Raw genomic sequence first — 21,512 nt, forward strand, 5'->3', positions numbered from 1 at the left:
TGAGCCACTGTCATCCAGCTTATTAACATATATGTTTATATAAGAATATATATATTCTTTTATATATATATATATATTATTCTTTTGCTCAAGGTTAGTTCTCTACCACTTGAGCCAGAGCACTACTTCTAGCTTTTCCTGTATATATGGTACTGAGGAATTGAACCCAGGTCTTCAGGCATGCTGGGCAAGTACTCTACCACTAAGCCACATTCCAGCTCTATCTAGGGGGACCAGTCCTGGGACTTGAACTCAGGGTCTGGTCTCTGTCCCCGAGCTTCTCTGTGCTTAAGGCTAAAGCTCTACCATGTGAGTGACTTCTGGGTTTTTATGTGGTGCTGAGGAATCAGGGCTTCCCAGCTGAGCCACATCCCTAGCCCAGTCCCATTGTATGTGTAACTCACTATTGTCAACTTTTATCAACACTTCAATGTTGGAGACCTGTATTGTGACCCTAGGTTTTGAATTCATGTGCGTCTTTTTGTATTATTGTCATTTGTGGTGGTCATGGTGAGATTTCTGACCAGAAGATTCATCTGGGAGTATGACCCTATTCTGGGTAGGTCCAATTTTGTTTCTTCCTCCTTTTCTTCCTCCTCTTCATCCCCTTCCTCTTTCTCAAATATATTCTTTGTGCATTTGCAATTCAACTTTCAACTGTGACAAAGGCCAGTTATGTTACTCAAGTTGTGTTTAACACAATTCCCACAAGTCCTGTCACACAACCTCATGGGTGTGCAGGATAGCAGCTTAGCAGTTCATATTCTGACTTTGAGAAGCATGGTGACACAATGTGGATTACTGATTCATTCACATTATCCCATAGCTTTCATCACGGAGCTGTATTCTGCTTTGCTTCCTTTTCCATGTGTGTGCACGTGCACACACACACACACACACACTAATACTGGGACTTGACTTCAGAGCCTTAAACGCTTGCTTAGCATTTTCACCCTAACACTTGAACTACATTTCCACTTTTTTTTTTTTTTTTTTTTTTTTGCCAGTCCTGGGCATGAGCTCAAGGCCTGACCCCTGTCCTTGGACTTTTTCAAGCGCTCTACCACTTGAGCCTCAGCACCACTTCTGGCTTTTTTCTATGTATGTGGTACCGAGGAATTGAACCCTGCTCTTTGCGCATGCTAGGCAATCACTCTACCACTAGGCCAAACTCCCAGCCCATCCACATTTCCACTTCTGTGGATTTTGTTGGTTAATTGGAGGTAAGAGTCTCTTGGATTTGTCCACTTAGATTATGAACTCGGATTCCCAGATCCCAGCTTCTGAGTAGTTAGGACTATAGCATGAGTCACATTTACATATTGCCAACAGTGTCTCAGTGAACATCCTACATGTACTTAGAGGTACAGATGCATTTGTTTCTCTGGAGAATTACCACTCAATTCCAAATGAAAAAAAATTCTGAATAATAAGAAACAGACAAGGGTAGTAAAACTTAAAAATATTTTATTAGTACAGAACACTGTATGTTAAAACCCAAAATACTTGATAGAAAGAGGTGTTGTCAAAGGAACACTTTGCTATGCAATAGAGGACAAGATGCAAAGATCCTCTGTAGAGGAATCTTGCAAATGCAAGAACCGGGTCCAGCCCAGTGGAAGACCTTTGCAGAGGCAGCATGACACTGCTGTACTTGATGCGATCACACACTATTACTGGGTCTCTGGTCAATGGTAGTAAAAGGTGCAATCTCCATAACTGCTTAGTTTGAACAAAGCTCAGAGACCTTTGGTTCAGAAGCTGGCTGGCTCATCACTCTGTTTGGCAAAGCAGTGAGAAATGAAGCCCACCCACACAAAGCAATTTACTTCTGGCTACAGCAGGCCTCAGCTTTGACCTTTGAGGAAAGAGCTCAGTCATCCAAACCTCCCTCAGGAGAAGAGCTTGGTTTTCATCAGGGCACAGCCCAACAATTGGCTAAAATTCAGTTTGAGGCCTTCAACCTTATGCTTTGCAAAGTTAATATCCTATTCAGCATCCTAATGAACCATTTCTAAAGTAGAAAGTGGCAAGTCAATTCAGTATCGGTGGGAAATGTTTGCGTGACTCCACTGCCATTCTCAGGGAATGGAAAACTGTACTGAGAATATCTGCCTACCTTATAAAGCACATGGCTGTGAGCCAAATCCACACTGTTGTTTTGTTGTTGTTTTGATTCTTGTGCTTTGAGTTCAAGGCCTGGTACCAGCATAACAAGTGCTGTCCTTTACTTTTTCCACTCAAAGCTCGTGTTCTATCACTTGACCTGCAGCTTTAGCGTGGATTTTTGGTGGTTAATTGGAGATTAGAGACTCACATACTTTCCTGCCCAGGCTGGCTTCAAAGCTTGAGCCATAAACACACAGCTCCCACACTGTTTGAAATGGATTACATGCCAGTATTACCAATACAAAAATCATATTTACACATATACACACATATACTACACATAAAATGGGAGAAGGGTAAATTTTGGGAGACAAGGCCAAGATGCACATCCCATAAAACTACTTGATGCTTTGAGCAAAAGCAATTTCTAGGTCTTTTCATAATGTGACATGCCGATGGCTCAATTTAGAACAACTAGAAGATCACCAAGAGCTAAAATCGAGAAAAATAAAACAATGAGAAGATCATCCCAAGCTAAAATCAAGAAAGATAGGCAAGTGCCATTGTAGACAGCATGAAGCATCTATTTTCAGGGAAAACTCAAAATACTACGTGCCCAAGGGTCATATGGTGATTATATCCCTTTGTCTTCTGCTGGCTTCAATAGCTAAGGCAATATTGATAAGGCGATAACAAAGTGTTCCATGGATGTGGAGCTGTGATTCAAGTGGTAAAATGCCAGCTTTGAGCAAGAAAACTAAAGGACAGCATTCTAGTCCTGGCATGTACACACACACACACACACACACACACACACACACACACACACACACACACCTGCGCGTGCACGCACGCAGAAATAAAACCAAGGGTTCGTTAGTAGTTAGCTCACTATACGGGGTTAAATCAAGACATTTTAGGCAAACTATAACTACTGCAAGCCCAGTCCAAAGCATCGATCCTATCAGCTAGGCTGGCGAGGTACCATCTTAACTTGGAAATCTGTGTTGTTGGCCAGAAGAATCTCAGGAAGAGCTGCACAGGCAAGGTTCAGAAATAAGTCCATGGGTCAGTTGGAAAGAGGACACTTCAATGCCCCACTCATTTTTCTCCCTTTGCCAAGAGGTGTACTAATTTCTAACAGATTGCTTTAATGATCCTTAAGATTATCGAGACACCCAAAATGGGTGTTGAACCAAAATGGGTGTTTTCTAGCCTTCATATTCTATGACTATCATTCATCTCAAGATTCAAGTGGGGAGGTGAGTGGAAATCTGTGGCTGGAACCGAGTCCTGTTTCCTGAATTATTATCTACCAAAGTGTGTGGTGTTGCATACCTATCGTCTCAGCTACTGGGGAGGCTGAGATGGCAGAATCTCTTGAGCCCAGAAGTCTGGAGCCGGCCTGGGCAACCAACTTAGTGAATCCAAACATCAAAAAAAAAAAAAAAAAAGCAAACAAGTGCAAACTTAGTCCTGGGCTCTTCAGATCCTTCTTTCTGTAGATGACACCATTTGGTGTCTCTTGTCCTTCAGGAATTTGGTGGCATAGTTGTGACATGTCCCTACAGCAACAGTAAGGACTGAGTTATTAAAAACTCACAGCTTTGAATCTGCTTAGTCTTTTTCCCTGCTTTTACATTGTAGCTTGTCAATACAGATTTGCTGGCCTTGAACGTTCATGGAAAGAAGGTGCCAGCTGGCCTCTACTGGCATGCTGCAAGCTGACCCACTTTCTTGCTGTGCCTGCATGGCTTCCTATCCCTTGATAGCCAAACGTACTTCTACTTTTTAAGAATCGTCTCCCAATAAAAGGCCTATTGAGAAAACCAGCTGTGTTGAGTGTCAGTGGATCACACCCGTAACCCTAACCACTCAAGAGGACTGAGATCTGAGGATAGAGCTTCAAAGACAGCCAGATAGGAAAGTCCATGAGATTCTTAATTTCAAGTAAGCTGGAAGTAGAGCTATGGCTCAAGTGGTAGAGCATTAGCCTTGAGCAGAAAAAGTGAAGGAAGGCCCTGAATTTGAGCCTCAATGCTGGCATAAGATAAAAAGATAAGAAAGCCAGCTGCTTCTTCATTCCAGGCTTTTTCTAAACATTAGAGTTGAAATAAGATTTGAATTTTCAAAATGGCTGTTCTGCTTTCTCTTACTTCCTTTGAAATTAGACATTCTTTCACTGAGCAGACAGGGCGGTTGCAAAAGAAAATTTTCATTGGAGCCCTTTTTCAGTTCATTGGTATTCCCAGGTTAGACCTTGGGCTGACCCTTTTGTCTTCCTCCTCAAGCTTAGCAACATTTAAAATGCTTTTCCACTGGTTTGACACTTTGGAAGGGAGTTTAGAATTTTATGATGCTAATACTTCTTCAGCTGGCTTTGCTGTGCCCTATGATTACTTGCTATCATTGGAAGCTTGCCTTACAGTTTAAGACTTAAAACATCCTTTGGCTAATTTTTACCTTAGATATGATACCATGACCTATTCTCTTAATAAAACCAGACTGTATTATATGCCTCTTAAAGTGTAAGAATTTATTATCTGGTGGGTGATATATGCTGAAAGGTGTCCTGAATAGTATTTATTCTTTCCCTTACATAGTAACTACTTAACTGACTCTCTTAAACCAGACCCTATATTGTAAGCAATCTTTCAGTCTGATTTAGTTTGTTTATATGTGGCCAAAAGTGGGGGAGGGGGGTGGGAAAGTTTATCAATGAGATCAAAAGAGAAACAGATTCTGGTGTCTATTGTATCTTTCTTTTCTTTTAGAGATGCTCAAGTCTCAGCTTGAGTGATGGTCCAGTTATAGCTCTCTGACTTTCTTTAGAAAAGTAATAAATAAAAGCTTATTACCAAAGCCAAATAAAAATTTGCCTTCTGTACTGATACTCCCTGTGGTGAAATGAAGGCCCTGGAGAAATGACAGGATCTGGCTTACATAGGTGACACAGAAGTCAGAGGAAAATTATACTTTGAGATGTGTTATCAACTTGCAATTTTTTCTTTGATTTTTAACAAAAGCAACTAGACCTATGACATATTAAGTCTTATCTCTCTCTGGTGCAACTTCAGGCTTGTTACAATGGTGTGCTTGTTGGTTTTTTTTCTTCTTCTTCCAGTTTTCTAAGACCTTTTGTTTTTTGTTTTTGCTTTTGTTTTTGTTTTCAGGGACATTTCCTGTTCCCTGCAGGTCTTCCAGGAGTACGGTGGGTACCATGGGTATAGTAGGTGCCTGGGCCCCAGGGCAGCTCCTCCAGCAAGGCCCAGGATAAAGGCTTGGGCTTCTGGTCAGCAGCACCGTCGGTTGACTTGCGAGCTCTGGCTCCCAAGGTTGACCATTCCACTGCTTCCATTTTCATGGGGGCCCAAAGGTGGGATTTGGCGGCCTGGAATGAAAAGGAGACCAAAGCTGAGTTGCTTTTTCTCCAGGAAACATTACACACACAGGGTTTCTCCCTGCTTCCAGCTAGTGATGTCTGTGTAGAAAATAGTTCCTCCCTCCCTTCTTTTCCTTTGCATTGCTTCCTCTGCTGCATGAAGTCAAATTGAAGGAAAAGTACCATCAGCTTCTAGCTGGCCCCTCTACCCACCCATGCATTCCTTGTCTCAGTCTTCTCACAGAACCAGGCCACATTCATGGCCTGACTTCAACAGGGAGTACTCATCCTTCTTTTCTGTGTCTCAAAATAGAAACAAGCTGGGAACTGCAATCTTCTCAGTAACACCACACCACGCACCGACCCTGCTTAGATGGCTAACTAGAAAGTCCTCCTCACAAGCCTGCAGAGATTAAAAGCAGTCTTTTAATGCCATGCACCAGTAATCTTAGTCCTACTTTGTTTCCTTTAACATTATCCTTTATAAATAAACACAAAGTAAAAATGAGATATGGGGAAAGGGGTAGGAAATGATAGCTAAAGGAAGTTCTTTTTTTGAAACAACAGAAGCGTTTCAAGCAGGCCGTTCTGATGGCTGCGCATACCTGCATTCACTAAGCCACTGAATGGAACCTTTGAAATGGGTGGAGGCATGGTATGTGAATTTCAACTCAGCAAAGCCATATTTATTAAAGGTAGGGGAATCTCCAACTAGTATTAAATGGACTCAGGGCCTCCACAGATCCCATCCTCGCCTTGTCCTGCAAAATCCATGTGAAGGTCATTGTTATTAGCAGTATTATGACTCAAAGATCTTGTGTGATTGCTGAAGACTGTGTCGGTAACGAAGGAGAGTTAGCTGCCCTGGCTAGCTAGTGAGGAAGAAAGTGGATGGGATGAATGTCAATGTGACAAGGAATCACACCGATTCACACGATGTGATGCAACTTCCATGAGAAACAGTGGTCTGTACTTCCCCATTTTGTGCTGTGGAGAAACCCCTTCCAGGCAGGGACCCAATTAAAAGAAAACCTCTGCACTGGTGCTCTGAGGCAAGGAAAGCAACCAACAAGATCCCTAGTGAGGCCTGACCATCACTCAACTAATGGCACAAAAAAACATTATTCAGGAGTTTGGGGACTGAGACTAAGAGGGCAGTACATCTGGCTGGCCCAGATGGGCTCCAATTTTTGGGGTCCCTATGATCAAGAAGTCTCTTCACTGCTTTTCTTTAATGACCAAATGAACTTTCTCTGCCTCAGACATTTTTCTGCCAGTCATTCTTTAATTGGCAGAGAACAAAACCCAATCCTCGATGCTGTCAGTAATAAATGATACAGATGGTTCTTTGATTATAAACCCCACTTGATTGTCCAGTGGCTCCCCCCAAGCCTGTGTTCTTCCACTGTCCCACATGTAGTCTCTCTCCTATTTTTCTAACAGCTTTGAAAACATACAAAATATTAGCTTTAAAATGAAGAGCTGATTTAACTAGCATGCTAATTTTCTAAGTTCCCAGTAATTAGAAGTTGAGGAAAATTGGTTCTAAAGACCAAGTAAGCAGATGCTATCTAAGGACCGTCTAAAGAGCCAAAAGACACTATCTTTGTAGGTACTGATGGCTTACAGCTGTAGTTCTATCTACTTAGGAGGTTGAGATGTGAAGATCATGGTTGAAAGCTAGCCCAGGCAGGAAAGTCTGTGAGACTCTCATCTCAAATTAACCTCCAAAAGCCAAAAGTGGAGTAGTGGCTCAACTGACAGAGCACTAGCCTTGAGCAAAAGAAACTCAGGGACAGTACCTACCTAGGCTATAAGTTCGAGTCCCAGGACAGGCATACATCCCCTTCCACACACACCTTAGCCAAAGTTTCTTTGCAGAAGAGGTGGCAAGAGGTAATTTCTCAGGCCACTGTATGGTGTAGACACACAATAACTTAAGCACAAAGATTTGATTTATGGGCATTTAATTAAAAGTGAATAGTAGAGTTACATCTGAGTACTAAGCATACTGAAAGTTTGTAAGCTTCATTGGTCATTGCTTCTGCCAAAAGCTATGCATACATTTTCAAAATAGCTTCATCCACTCCCAGAAACAAATAGCAGAGTAAGCACACATTTCTCTCCTCTGGACACATTGCTTATTAGTTATAATCAAAAGAAAGTAAATACTAGTGCCTCCTCTACCTTGTCAGCCTACAGTGGTTAACAGGGGAGAAAGTCCTCACAAGGGTCAGCACGCTAAAGATTCGCCCCAGTCACGTGATGCCATTATAGCTTTCTTCTCCAGAGCAAGTCACATGCTCTAATAGAGTGCAGCACCAAGCTACATCCTTGTTAGCACTCCTAGAGGCTCAGCACCAGAGCACACACCTCTGATTCTAGCTACTCAGGAGGCTGAGATCTGAGGATCACAGTTCAAAGCCAGTCTAAGAAGGAAAGTCCATGAGATTCTCATGAAGCAAAAAGCTGAAAGCAGAGGCATGGCTCAAGTGGTAGGGCACCAACCTACAGTGAAAAAGCTAAATTCAAGCTCCAGGACCAGCTCAAAAAGAAGCACAACAAAAATCACCAGTTCTTGAAGTGCCCCTGAGAGCACAAAAACACCAAGTTTAGCTTTGCAACAGAAAGGTTTGTGGGAAATTATAATTTTGATGAGTACAAGCCGTTGTACTACTTAATGTGAAAAACAAGAACTGTTTACTGTTAAGGAGTTAAAATTTTAGTGCTACAGCAATAACAAAAGGAACATGACATGCTAAGGTCAGCTTTGTGCTATTTCAATGTGAACTTCAGCTAGTAAAACAGCACCAGCCTTTCAGCACTGCTTTGCACAATTTACATGCCTGTGTGCCTAAAATGATAATCTAGAAAGGAAAAATATCACAAGCAAAACAGGAGCCAGGAGCTGGTGGCTCACACCTGTAATGTAATCCTAGCTCCACACGATGCCGAGGTGGGGAGGGTGGGGAGACAGATGAGAAGGGGAGAATGATGGAGAGGGTGACTGAACAGGAGGCACTGGACACTTAGATGGACTTATTACATTGAAATCCCCTTGTACACCTTTTTTCTTTTTGGTTGTAGAGCTTGAACTCTGGGCCCAGGCACTGTCCCTGAATTTTCAGCACAAGGCCAGAGCCACGGCGCCACTTCTTGGTTTTCTGGTGGTTAATGGGAGATAAGAGTCTCATGGACTTTAGTGCCTGGACTGTCTGTGAACCTCCATCTTCAGATCTCAGCCTCCTGAGTAGCTAGGATTATAGGTTTGAGCCCCAGCACCAGGCTTTGTACAACCTTTCGAAGTTTAGAAAATTAGTTTATAAAAGTCTTATAAATTCTTTACTTTTAGAACTTTCCATTTACTATTTTTAGACTACAGTTGTCTGCCAGAATAACCGAACTGTGGAGAAGAGGAGACTGCTTTATTTCCCAGGGGCAGAATTACTAGAATTTCCTCAGACTTAATTTTTCTCTTTGAGTAGGAAGAATTTTGAGATTTATGTATCAAATGCTCCAATTAAATAAACTTGGATCAAAATCTCCACACCTTCTATTCCTCATCTATGTAAAGAAGTCAAGAAAGAGCCAGGTGCTGGTAGCTCACATTTATAATCCTAGCTAGAGACTTAGGATTGTGTTTCAAAACCAGCCTAGGCAGAAAAGTCTACAAGACTCCTTATCTCCAATTAACCATCAACAAGCCAGAAGTTGAGCTGTGATTCAAGTGGTAGAGCATCGAGAAGCCAAGCAAGACTTGATGTCCTGAATTCACTGGCATGAGAGGGGAGAGAGAGGAAAGAGGATAAGGGGGAGAGAGAGGATTCCAAATACCTTAACAGCTCTCACCGTGTGTGTGTGCTATAGTTAACAGAATGTGGATTAAGGTAGCCAGCCAAGAGATTCTGGGCAGAGCTCACTGATCTTTGCAGGGAAAGAAATGCCCCTAGGAATCAAGGTTATGGCCAATTCTCAAGATTCATGTAGTAAGGGATGGTCTGCTAATCTGGAAAATATTTTGCCTAAGATGGGCTAGCCCATTCCAACATCAAACAGAGAAGGAAGGAAGGAAGGAAGGTCTCCCATTTAAAAAGCAGACCAGAGGAGGCCAAGTCATTACAGTGAGGAAAGCACCAGAAAAGGAAAGAGGAAGCAAAAGCCAACAGTTCTGTGGGAACAGAATGCCTACTCTGACTTACACAAAGGTTAACTGGATTTCATTTCAGAATCGGGCCACACAGTATTTTGTATCTGGGAACCCTGCTCTGCTCAGTCAGTTTTATTTACCTGGACTCAGGGTTGGGCAAAAACACAGACATTGAAAGCATCCTCTCAGTGTCTGTACTCTTATAAAATATTCTCCACGCATACAACTTCCATAACAAGTTGTTCCCAAACTTTCTAGGCCAGAATGTTTATTTTAATAAGGTTTGGATTGTGCAAGATTCCATTGAAAAGGATTTTGTTTTAAGTTCTATTTCTTTTCTATCTTTTTTTGTGGGTCATGGGGCTTGAAGTTTGGGCCTGGTTGCTGTCCCTGAGCTCTTTCAGCTCAAGGCTTACTGCCCTACCCCTGAACCACTTCCCCCTTTCTAGTTATTAATTGGGAGATAAGAGTATCACGTTCTTTAGTGTCCGGGCTGGCTTTGAACCAGAATCCTCAGATCTAAGCCTCCTGAGTAGCTACTAATACAGGCATGAGCCACTGTACCCAGAAAAAGTTCTGTTCTCTTGACAGTAGCCAGTCCTGGGGAACAGCAGTTTTTATAAGTGCTTCCTTAGGAATGCAACATGTAAAAAAAAAAAATCAAGCCTATACATTTTTACCAGAGGCTGTATGTATTCACATCCAAGAACAAAACAGCACGCTTGACTACAGTTGTTCTTTTCGTGTGGTAGGTCAGCCACTTCCTGCTCAAATCTGGTTCCCCTGGAACCATGTGCTGTTTGAGTCATCAGCCTCTTGCATTCCATTCCATTTTGGCTTGGCTTATGTTTCATTCGGTGTTAGTGCTGCTAGTGGTTGTGTGATTTTTTTTTTTTTTTTTTTGCCAGTGCTGAGGCTTGAACTCAGGGCATGGGCACTGTCATTGGACACTTTTTGCTAAAGGCTAGCATTCTGTCACTTAAGCCATACACTACTTCTGGCATTTTCTTTTTCTGTGTATGTGGTACTGGCCATGCTCCTGGCCCTCATTCTTTTTGTTTTTTGTTTTTTTGTTGTTGTTGTTTTTAATTATAAGAATATATAAGGAGAGCCGGGCGCAGGGGCTCATGCCTGCATCCTACTTGAACTAAGGCCTGAGCATTGTCCCCAGGTTTTGTTTTGTGTTGTGTTTTCTTCAAGACTAGTGCTCTACCACTTGAGCCACAGCACCATTTCTGGCTTTTTCTGTGTATGTATGTGGTAGTGAGGAATTGAACCCAGAGCTTCATGCATACTAGGAAAACACTCTACCACTAAGCCACATTCCCAGCCTCCTGTGATGTCCATTCTTGATCCTAACTTTTCTGAATCTTGCAGACTAGCACACTGATGAGATTTGCTAGGGCTTGACAGGACTTACGCATAATAATGACAGCCAAGCCTCTCTATTCAAGAGAGAAGGGTCTCTGGAGAACACTGCACAGAAATCACTCAAAGACTGTGGACACATGCCACGAAATCATTTCCTGACACTGCTCCCTGGCTGCCAGGATCAAGACTATCTTAGAGAACTTGAACATTAAGAATAGTATCTTTCTGGACGCTTGTAGCTCACACCTGTATTCAGGATTCACAATTCAGGATTCAGGATTCACACCTGTATTCAGGATTGACGATGTCAGTCCAGCAGGAAAGTCCCTGAGATTCTTATCTCCAATAAACCACCAGAAAACTGGAGGTAGAGTTCTAACTAGAACTGTGGTAGAAGAACCTTGAGCAAAAAAAGCTCAAGGACAGTACCCAGGGTCAGTGCTTAGGCCCTGTGTTCAAGCCCCATGACTGCCAAAATCAAAACCAAACCAAAAGAACCCCAACAAACAAACATGCAAACAAAAAACAACCAGAATAGAGTCTTCATATGAGGAATGAGCTGATATTTCATCAAGGACTAGAACAGATTAGGGGGAAGAAATGGATTTGGTTAGAAGGTGTGGAGAAAGTCCTGAGCATAGATTAGGAAAGTTCTATTAAATATGCAGCGGGAAAAAGCAGGGAGCTCAGAGTATAAACAGATACTATAGAGAGAAACCTGACAGAATGTGAAAACTGAATGAAAATGGAAAGACCGAAGAAGAGGTCAAAAGAAGTTAAGTCTAACTGGGCATTTGGGACTCACAGCTGTAAGTCTCGCTACTCAAAATGCTGAGATTTGAGGGTTGCAGTTCAAAGCCAGCCTAGGTAGAAAAGTTTGTGATCCTTATCTCCAACTAACCAGCAAAAAACTAAAAGTGGTTCAAGTAATGAAGTACCAGCCCTGAGCTAAAAAGCCAAGTGAGAAGGTGAAGCTCTGTGTTCCAGCCCCAGTGCTGACACAAGAAAAACAAAGTTAAACGTCTAGGGAGTGAACAGATGCCCTTGAAGCTCTCTTACCACTCAAAGATTGTTATTTTTTTTTTGTATAGTCCCAGGGCTTGAACTCAGGGCCATAGCACTGTCCTTGGGCTTTCTCAAGGCTAGCACTCTATCACTTGAGCCACAGCATCACTTCTGGCTTTTTCTACGTGGTACCAAGGAATCGAACCTGGGTCTTTGTGCATGCTAGGCCAAACTCCGGACCACAGACTTTGTTTCTAATTATTTTTATTTTTTGTTCATGTGGTACAGAGAAATCAAATCCAGGGCCTCATGCATGCTAGGCAAGCACTCTACCACTAAGCTACATTCCCAGCCCTACACTTTGTTTTTAAAACTTCATTTTTTTTTAACACATGGAAAAATCCTTTATTTTCATATTTACATTAAAACACAGAAATTCTGTTGCCTTGTTTAAGTCAGATGCAAGGATACATACAATGACAAGATATTTTGAATTTGCTGAATTTCAAACCCTAAAATGGAAGAAAATTTTTGGAGATAGGATAAAGAAACAGAGGGGCAAGGACTCTGGTGGTGTTTAAGAGACTAGAGCCTCGGTTTTTAGATGAGGTCTCCTACAGGTAGGGGGTGAGAGTGGGAGGTGGAGCAAGGCTTTTATTTTCCTTTTGTGTTAAGATAGGGTCTTGCTCAGTAGCCCAGGCTGACCTGAAACTTTCAATCTTCCTGTCTCTACTTCCAGAGAGTTCTATAAAACTTTATTTTTTGTTATGAAAAAAAAAAAAGCGAAGCCAGGTGCTGGTGGGTCATACCTGTAATCGTAGCTACTCAGAAGGCTGAGATCTGAGGGTCATGGTTCAAAGCCAGCCCAAGCACACAAGTCTTTTGAAACTTATCTCCAATTACCCACCAGAAACTAGAAGTGACACTGTGGTTCCATGTGGTAGAATGGTAGACTTAAGTGGAAGAGCTCAGGGATTGGACAGCGCCTAGGCCCAGAGTTGAAGCCCCACAACCCCCCCCCCCAAAAAAAAAGGAGTGAAAAAACAATCAGCTCTATATAAGTTTCCTTATACCAATGTCTAATATTTTTAACCACTTTCATCAGCACAAAATTTTTGTTATGATAGGCCTGGAGGTGAGGCATAGGGTATAACAGCTGTCTACAAGCAAGAGGCAGGGTTTAAACTAGTATAACTTCTGCGAGGCCTTGTATGCATCTATAGTCATAGCACTTAGAAGGCTAAGGCAGGTGGATTTGCCTTTGCTCAAGATCAAGACTAGCTTGGGTAAGAAAATGAGAACCCCATCTCTAGATAATAGAGAGATGATAGCTAGCTAGATAGATAGACAGATAGGACTTTCTGCTCTTGAAAAGGTAAATCTGGGGAAAGTATTTGAAAACAGATTTAAAAAAAAAACATAGCCTTCAGAATTGAAAAATAAGATGAAATCCAGCCCAATGAAAAATGGCTACATTTGAACAGATACTACCCTAAATCACCTGGATTGCAAATAAGCCCATGAAAAGACATCCACCATGACTATCCTTCAGGAAAGTGGAAACTAAAACTGCAATAAAATTCCAGTATATTTTGAGTAGAATGGTTAGCACTTACAAATGGACTGTTTCATTTGGCTGGCTAAATACATGGGGCAAATAGAGCTCTCATACATTCCTGGCAATGCCAAGTGGAAAGAGGGTATTTAGAGCACAGGTTGGTCACTGTCCAAGCCCATAGGCTAGGTGAACAGATTAACAAATTGTGGCTTACAAATACAATGGCATATTCCTCACAGGAGGAAACAAAGGTACTCAGGAAAATCCATATCGTGTTAAATTCTGCAAGAACTTATATTTTGTTCTGGGGTTTGAATTCAAGGCCTTGTGTTTATTGGACTAGTGCTCTACTGTTTGAGCCACAACTGCAACTCCTAGCCTAACTTCTTGAATAGGAAACTGCATATGGGAAAAAGGAAGATGGAGAAAAAATGTACTAAACTCAGAAAACATAAACATGCAGAAATTACTTGCATTCGAATTTTTGTAAAGTGGAAAATGTACTCAAACCATTTGTGATGATTATGAGCGATTTTGGAATTTCTTTTCGAACTGGTCAATTTCAATATTTGGTAATCATTTATGATTTTATAATCTTAAGTATTTAATAGGATAACGTAAGTAATGGTTATTAATGTGATATGTATTTGCTATTGTATAAAACCCATCATAGACTGAAAATACATACAGATGAAATTATCTGATGATTTAGGACTCTCTTCAAGATAATACAAGATGGGACCAGGTGTTTGGCCTAGTGGTAGAGTGCTTGCCTAGCATACACAAAGATCTGGGTTCAATTCCTCGGTACCACATACATAGACAAAACCAGAAGTGGTCTGTGGCTCAAGTGGTAGAGAAAGCCCTAAAACAGTGCTCAGGCCCTGAGCATGAGACCTCATGCGTTCCATTAGCTTGTCCTCTCAAGGCTAGAGCTCTTCTTCTTGAGCCACAGCTCCATTTCTGACTTTTTGCAGGTTAATTCAAGATAGAATCTTATAAGCTTTTTTTTCCTAGGAAGGCTTTTTGAACCACAATCCTTAGATTTCTGTCTCCTGGAACTAGGATTACATATGTGTTGAGCTACCAGTACCCAGCTTACTCTTTTTTTTTTTTTTTTTTGTACTAGCTTTGGGGCCTGGGTGCTGTTTCTGAGGGTTTTTTTTTGCTGAAGGCTAATGCTTTATCACTAGCCATAGCAAGTGACCAGGACTTCAGGCATGAGCCACTAGTGCTCAGCTTCTTGGTCATTTTAAAATCCTGTGTTTATATTGGTGTACCATGATTTAAATAAATTGTTTCCCAACTACTGAACTCCTTTTTTTTGGTTTCTACAACCCTGAATAACGTTACCATAAGGCACTAAGGCATGACAGATTCACAACTGAGAGCACACACTCAAAGCCAAATGCTCATCTCTTGTACTGGTCCTAGTCACAGTCTCACCAGTATCGTTTTTTAAAATTTTATCAGTAAAATAGGGATGCCAACACTGTTTATTTCATGGTTAGAACAAGAGCATAGAATGAGAGGTCCATAAGTGTTAAATATCCTTGTTATATAGTCCACTCTCTATATCAACCCCTTCCTTAGGTTTCAAAACATGGTCAAATTTGTAGATCAGGAATGTAGGTAGGCTTACTTTACATCTGTCTGTACTAAACACATACAGAATCTTGGTTGCCATTGTTTCCTAACCAATATAGTATAACAGTGTTTGCTTTGTACTATCTAGTATAAGGAATCCACAGATGATATGAAGTACACAGGAGGATGTGCATGGGTTTATGCACATTTTATGGCATGTTATATAAGGGGTTTCGGTGTCCTTAGAGATTCTGCGACCAGTCCTCCATGGATACCAAGGAATAACTATGTGGTGTTTCACACATCTCATCAGTCATTTTTAAGAACTTCTACAGTAAAACACAGACTTGTTTGGAGCTTTGGGTATCAAATTTTTTCATAGTCTGCAATGACCTCATTTCACAGACATTTCCTGGGTTTATATTCGCTGAACAACCCTTTTTGGCATTGAAAGGAGTGAGTAAACAGTCTCTGATTTTTCCTTGCTCCTTAACCTGTTAGTCAGCTTGCTGCACTATTATAAAATTGTCAGTGTTTTATTTGTGTTTAAATCTTATTTTTATTTTTAGCATGCTTTAAACTCCAGTAACCATGGGAATTACAAAAATCCGGTGGATTTGGAAAAGCCTTGTTGCTTGAAGTAAGTTGTGAGTATACATACAGTCATAACCCTTATAGATCTTGGCTTCTTGTATGTCGTGCTCTACCACTTTGAGCCATAGCACCACTTTCAGTTTTCTGGTGGTTAATTGGAGATAGGAATCTCACAGAAGTTCATGCCCAGGCTGACTTTGAACTGTGACCTTCAGATCTCAGCCTCCCAAGTAGCTAGGATTTCAGGTATGAGCCATCAATGCCAACCAATACTTCATTCTTCTAAAGCAAAATGCTGTTTCAAATTGCACTGACTTGTCTCCCCTTCCTTCCTCTATCCTTCCCACCTCCCTTTCTTCCCTGCCAGTAATAGGGCTTGAACTCAGGGTCTGGGTTCTGTCTTTGCTTTATCAGTCAAGGCTTGTGCTCTACCACTTGAGTCACAGCTCGACATTTTTTTTGGCAGTCCTTGGCTTGAGCTCAGGGCCTGAGCACTGTCCTTGGACTTTCTCAAGGCTAGAGCTCTACCACTTGAGCCTCAGCACCACTTCCAGCTTTTTTCTGCAAGGAGAGAAGACGCACCCAGGGCCAGAATGAGAGAACATACCCATGGGAAATAAAGACCAAGAAGCAAGGACTGGCACTATGACTCTATAAGCCTGATGTACAGGGAAGGCTTAGAGAGTAGTACACACAGGAGACCATCAAGATCTGTGTCTGGAGTTCATAAGTTGCAACCGGTAAGCAGCAACACAATATTTGTGTTTATGTATACCAATTCAATTATTTCTTAGCTAATCTGTTTTCTTAATTGATTTCAATTAATTGATTTCAACTGAAAGATGACACTTTTAATGTTCAGATAAAGAATACAAAGGAGAAAAGTGAACAAATCTTGTGTAGAATTGCACAGAAAATTACCAGAGTTAACTCTGGCTTAGTGGTAGAGTGCTTGCCTAGCATGCACAAAGACCTGAGTTTGTTTCCTCAGTACCACATACACAGAAAAGGCTAGATATGGTGCTGTGGCTCAAATGGTAGAGTACTAGCCTTGAGAAATCCCAAGGACAGTGCTCGAGCCTTGTGTTCAAGCCCCAGGAGTGGCAAAGAAACAAAAGAAAATCCTCCTCCTCCTCCTCCTCTTCCTCCTCCTCCTCAGACTCATTGTATATATGTATATAAGTGAAAAGGAAACTAGGTAACTTGAGATGGGTGGGGTTGGGCCAGATGGCAGAGAATGCTAAAATGTGTGACATTGATCAAGACACATTGTAATTGTATGGTATGCTGAATTGAAACCTCTTTGTACAACTACTTGAAGGTTATTTTTTAATACATAGAAAAGAAATAGTGGTATGCAGCAGTATAAGTCCAAAAGTGTGACTTAGACCAGGCTGCCTGCCAGAGAGTGAGGTTTTACATGAGGCTGTTCTGTACCTAGAACACCTGGGACAGAGTGACAGCAAAATCCTTCACAAAGAAGTTTTAGTTTTCCAATAAGTGCGATAGTTTGTCAAATAATATATAGTTAGAAAATGTATCAGCTTATGTTTAGAAAATACATTCATCTTCTGTGTTATGAACATACTGGGAATATAAAAGAAGCATTTGCCTGTTCATCCAAGCCTGTGAAATGATTTTGTTCAAGCATACCTGTTTAAAAAGCTTTTGTTTTCATTACTCGGTCCTGATTTTTTTTAAATGCATCTTTTTTTCCCAAGCATATTTGTCCCTGGAACATTGCTTTGGGGAAGAGAGGTATCAGCGGTCTCTAGCTCTATTTTAAGCTCAGGAGGAGAACATGTAATACAAGTAGGAACAGGGAAACAAAATAAATGAAAAGTCTGCTGTACCATAGTCAGGTATACTTGGAATTGTTTTAAATTAACCTGTAATTAAGCTATAAAACTCACTGTGAAGAAATTCACATGAAGGAGTAAAGAGCCAAAGAACAGAGCTTACAAATACAGATGTGGGGGAGGGGGGATGGGAGATAGCAGAGAAATAGTTAGATGATGCATGGATAAGATATCAGATAGATATAGATATATAGCTGTATAGAAATAATTGTGTGGATGGGGCCTGGAGCATGGCCTAGCATGGACAAAGCCTTGAGTTTGATTCTTCAGTACCATGTACACAGACAAAGACAGAAGTGATGCTGTGGCTCAAGTGGTAGAATGCTAGCCTTGAGAAAGCCCAAGGACAGTGCCTAGGTCCTGAGTTCAAACTTCAGGACTGGCAAAAAAAAAGAGAAAAAATTATATGGAGATAGATGAAGAGAGACTGATAATGGTGGATGTTAGCCCAACAGCCTCCTCTCTCATAGCTTAGTAGAGGTAGTAAATAATCAATCACCACCCCATTCACCTGAGATGCCAAATTTCATAGGTCACCTGAGGGGTCACCCCTTTGGTCAGCAATAAACCACATACGGCAGCAAAGTCTCCTAAACCGTGCAGGTTATATAAGGTCACCTAATACAATAACTGGCAAAGTGGTCCATCCGGATCTAAGGAAGATAGTAATTCAGAATCTCCATCACTGGAAGCAAGAGCACTGAACTCATGAGAAGGGAGGTATATTGGCTGAACCACACAAATAGGTCCTTTCAGGTTAAGATCCTGATCTTGGCTGCCTAGGCTTCTTGTTTTCTCCTGAGGTCCTTGTTTGATTTTTATTTATGTTTATTTACTTACTGACAGTACTAGAGTTTGACTTGCTAAGCAGATACTCTACTAGTCCTATTGCTAAGCAGGTACTCTACTGCTTGAGCCACACCTCTAGCCCTTTTTTCCTTTTTAGAAAAATTTTATTATTATAAAGGTGACATACAGAAGGGTTGCAGTTAAATAAATCAGATAATGAATACATTTCTTCTTGGATAATGTCATGTTGGTTATTTTTGAGACAGGGTCTAATATTTTCCTGGCTTGGCCTAATATGCAATTGTTCTATTTGATGTTTCCCTCTGTAGCTGAGATGAAACCATCACACCCATTTTTTCTGTTGGGGTGAGGGTCTTGGAAGCTTTTGTATTTTTGTTGCCATAGCTGACCCATAACTGAAGTCCTCAGCTTTCTCCGCAGTTGAAATGACCAGGACATACCTCTGCATCCAAGTCTCAATCACTGTTTTCCTGAGTTGGCCTTGAGCTGCAGTCCTTTCAATATGTGCCTCCTGAGCGTCACAGGTATGACCACTGGGCCCCTGGCTCTTATTTTTTTTTTTTTGCCTGGGGCTTGAACTCAGGGCCTGGGCACTGTCCTTGAGTTTTCTCAAAGCTAGTGTTCTACCACTTGAGCCACAGCACCACTTCCAGCTTCTTCTGCTTATGTGGTACTAAGGAATTGAACCCAGTGCTTTATGCATGCTAGACAAGCACTTTACCACTGGGCCACGCTCTTGGCCTCTGATTTTTGTTTTAATTTTAATAATAAACGTTCATCTATCTCAGGAAAATCATACAAAGCACTGAGCTCCCTTGGGTAATCTCCGCTGTCAGTCTTCTCTTGGGGCCAGAGTTCAGGCTGGAGAATGGGCTTTACAAAATACAAGGAGCTAAATAAACAAGAGACACTAATGCCACAGTATTAGGTTGTTTATTAAAGCTACCTGTAGAAAGGCTTAATAGCTGACCCTACAAGAAAAGCCTAATAATGTTAGATAGGAATCAGTAGCAGATGCAGCTGGCTCACCCTTGTACTCCTAGCTACTCAGGTGACTAAGATATAAGGTCAAGGTTCAAAATCAGTCCAAGCAGGACTTTGAAAAGTCCATTAAGATTTTTATCTCCAATTAACCATCAAAAAGCAGGAAGTGGTATGGTGAGGCAAGTGACAGGGTCAATTGTGAACAAAAAAGCTAAAGTCTAGTACCTAAGCCATGAGTTCAAGCCTTAAAACTCGTAGGAAAAAAGAAAAGAACAGCTCAATTTTCTCTAAAATGTAGGGTCATGTAATGAACTCAGGTAAAATCCCGAGCTGTCTCTCAGCGTGACACTGGTATCAACAACATGTGGTTTTGGCCCATCTATTCCGGAAGCAGCTAAAGAGCGAGCACGTGTGATTGCTAATACTTGAGTTAAGGCCTCAACAAGCCTGCAGTAAGGAGACTGAGTCTAAGTATAACTTCTTACAGGCACCCTAGTGCCTCTTGCTGGGCAGAAGGAGTTCAGTGCTGAAAAGCCTAGAAGTGAGAGAGGCCATTCATTGAATGCACCGTGAGTAGTTTAACGTGAGCAAGCAGAGCTCTGCTTCAGAGGCGCCGATGCCATAACCTTAGAAAAGCTTTGCATAGAGAAAACTGTGATTCTGCCTTGATTACATCCCTGAATGGCTTGAGTAACTCATCTTCTCTAGATGGAAAGTTATGTTGGTGTCTGAGTTGTCTGTACCTGAGTATGTCCTAATACAGTCTACTTTTGCTTAGCTCCCACGCCAAGCATGTGGTCTTTGACTTTAAAAGCTTTGTGTAAGCTCTGTTCAAGGCTGCAGATCACCCAGACAGGAGTCCATCTGCAGATTCTAACCTTTTTAATAAAGACTCCCAGCTCAACCTCTCAAAATGTGGCTTCTGTTTTCTCACTGTACAACAGTACAACAGACCAACCATGGAAGTAGAGTTTGAGGACATCTTTCTATTGCAGGTGTGAAATAACATTAGGATCATCCCTGTGAAAGAAGAAGGAAGGAATGGCAATGAAATCCCCGTGGTTACAGGCCTGTGCTGTGAAGAGAAACTCAAGAGCAATCTTTTGCACGTTTCTTTTGCACAGAAGTAACATAGGCCAGAATATCCCATCTCCAGTGAATTGTTTGTGAAATAAACATAAATAAACCACTTCCTGGCCCCTGCTGTGGATTCTCAGAATCCAGAATAATGGACCTGAAAACTGTATATTAAAAATCAGATCTGTTCGGGACTCAAAGAGCTTGGCCAACTATGACCTCAAGCAGAGAAGACAGCCAAGCTATGAATTTCTCTTCTGGAAATGTCAGACACAAAGATGTATGAGGACAGCTGCTACCTAGCGAGAGGCCCCCAGAACATGTAATGCCACCACCTCACCAAATATAGGAACTCCTGTTAAGCTCTTCAAGGACCACTCTGATGTGTGCTGGGGACTGAGAGTGTTTAACAAGACAGACTTCAGCAGGTACTTCTCTCTGGCAGGATCCACGTAGGAAGCCTCACAGATGCAGACATGCAGACCATTGTGTTAGCATGGCCTTTACTGGGAAGCATCGCTGATGAGGTCATTCATGAGAGACCATGGTAAAGAAAGTGAGATGTGACATGATACTGAGCTGGGCAGACAAAGCTGTCCCCTTTCGGGAATCAGTTTATCAGAAATGAGGAAAAGTCCATATGTAATAGACTACTCACTTTCCAATTTCAGGTTACATGAGAAGAAGAAGAAGATGTGTGTGTGTGTGTGTGTGTGTGTGTGTGTGTGTGTGTGTGTGTGTGTGTGTGTGTGATCATCCAGCTTTCTTACTGCTTGTTTGCCTAGAGTTATTCAGTTTAATGGATGACTTTGTATTTCTATATATCATTATCTATATCATTTCCTCTCCTCTTAATGTACACAAAATATTAATAGAACCTGATTTTAGTAATAAATACAATTAAATCTAACTATAAAAATCAATTGTAAGTCCAATGTTTCACACTACTCAATAGGCTGAGATGTGAGGATCATGGTTCAAAACCAGCCCAGGAAGAAATGTCTGTGAGGTTTGTAACTCCAATTAACC

General features: G+C 41.5%; 1 protein-coding gene across 1 annotated transcript in view; it reads right to left on the reverse strand.

Moving 5' to 3' along the window:
• Positions 1–1,450: 1,450 nt before the first annotated feature.
• Rab31 (RAB31, member RAS oncogene family) overlaps positions 1,451–21,512 on the reverse strand; it is a 116,710-nt gene continuing 96,648 nt past the window's right edge. The window contains exon 7 of the mRNA XM_090353516.1: positions 1,451–5,500. Within this exon, the coding sequence (XP_090209642.1) occupies positions 5,403–5,500 (98 nt within the window). The 3' untranslated portion in view covers positions 1,451–5,402. The remainder of the gene's footprint in view (positions 5,501–21,512) is intronic.

The sequence above is a fragment of the Megascapheus bottae genome, chromosome 19 (genome assembly GCF_031878675.1).
Source record: "Megascapheus bottae isolate mThoBot1 chromosome 19, mThoBot2.hap1, whole genome shotgun sequence".
Classification (NCBI taxonomy): domain Eukaryota; kingdom Metazoa; phylum Chordata; class Mammalia; order Rodentia; family Geomyidae; genus Megascapheus; species Megascapheus bottae.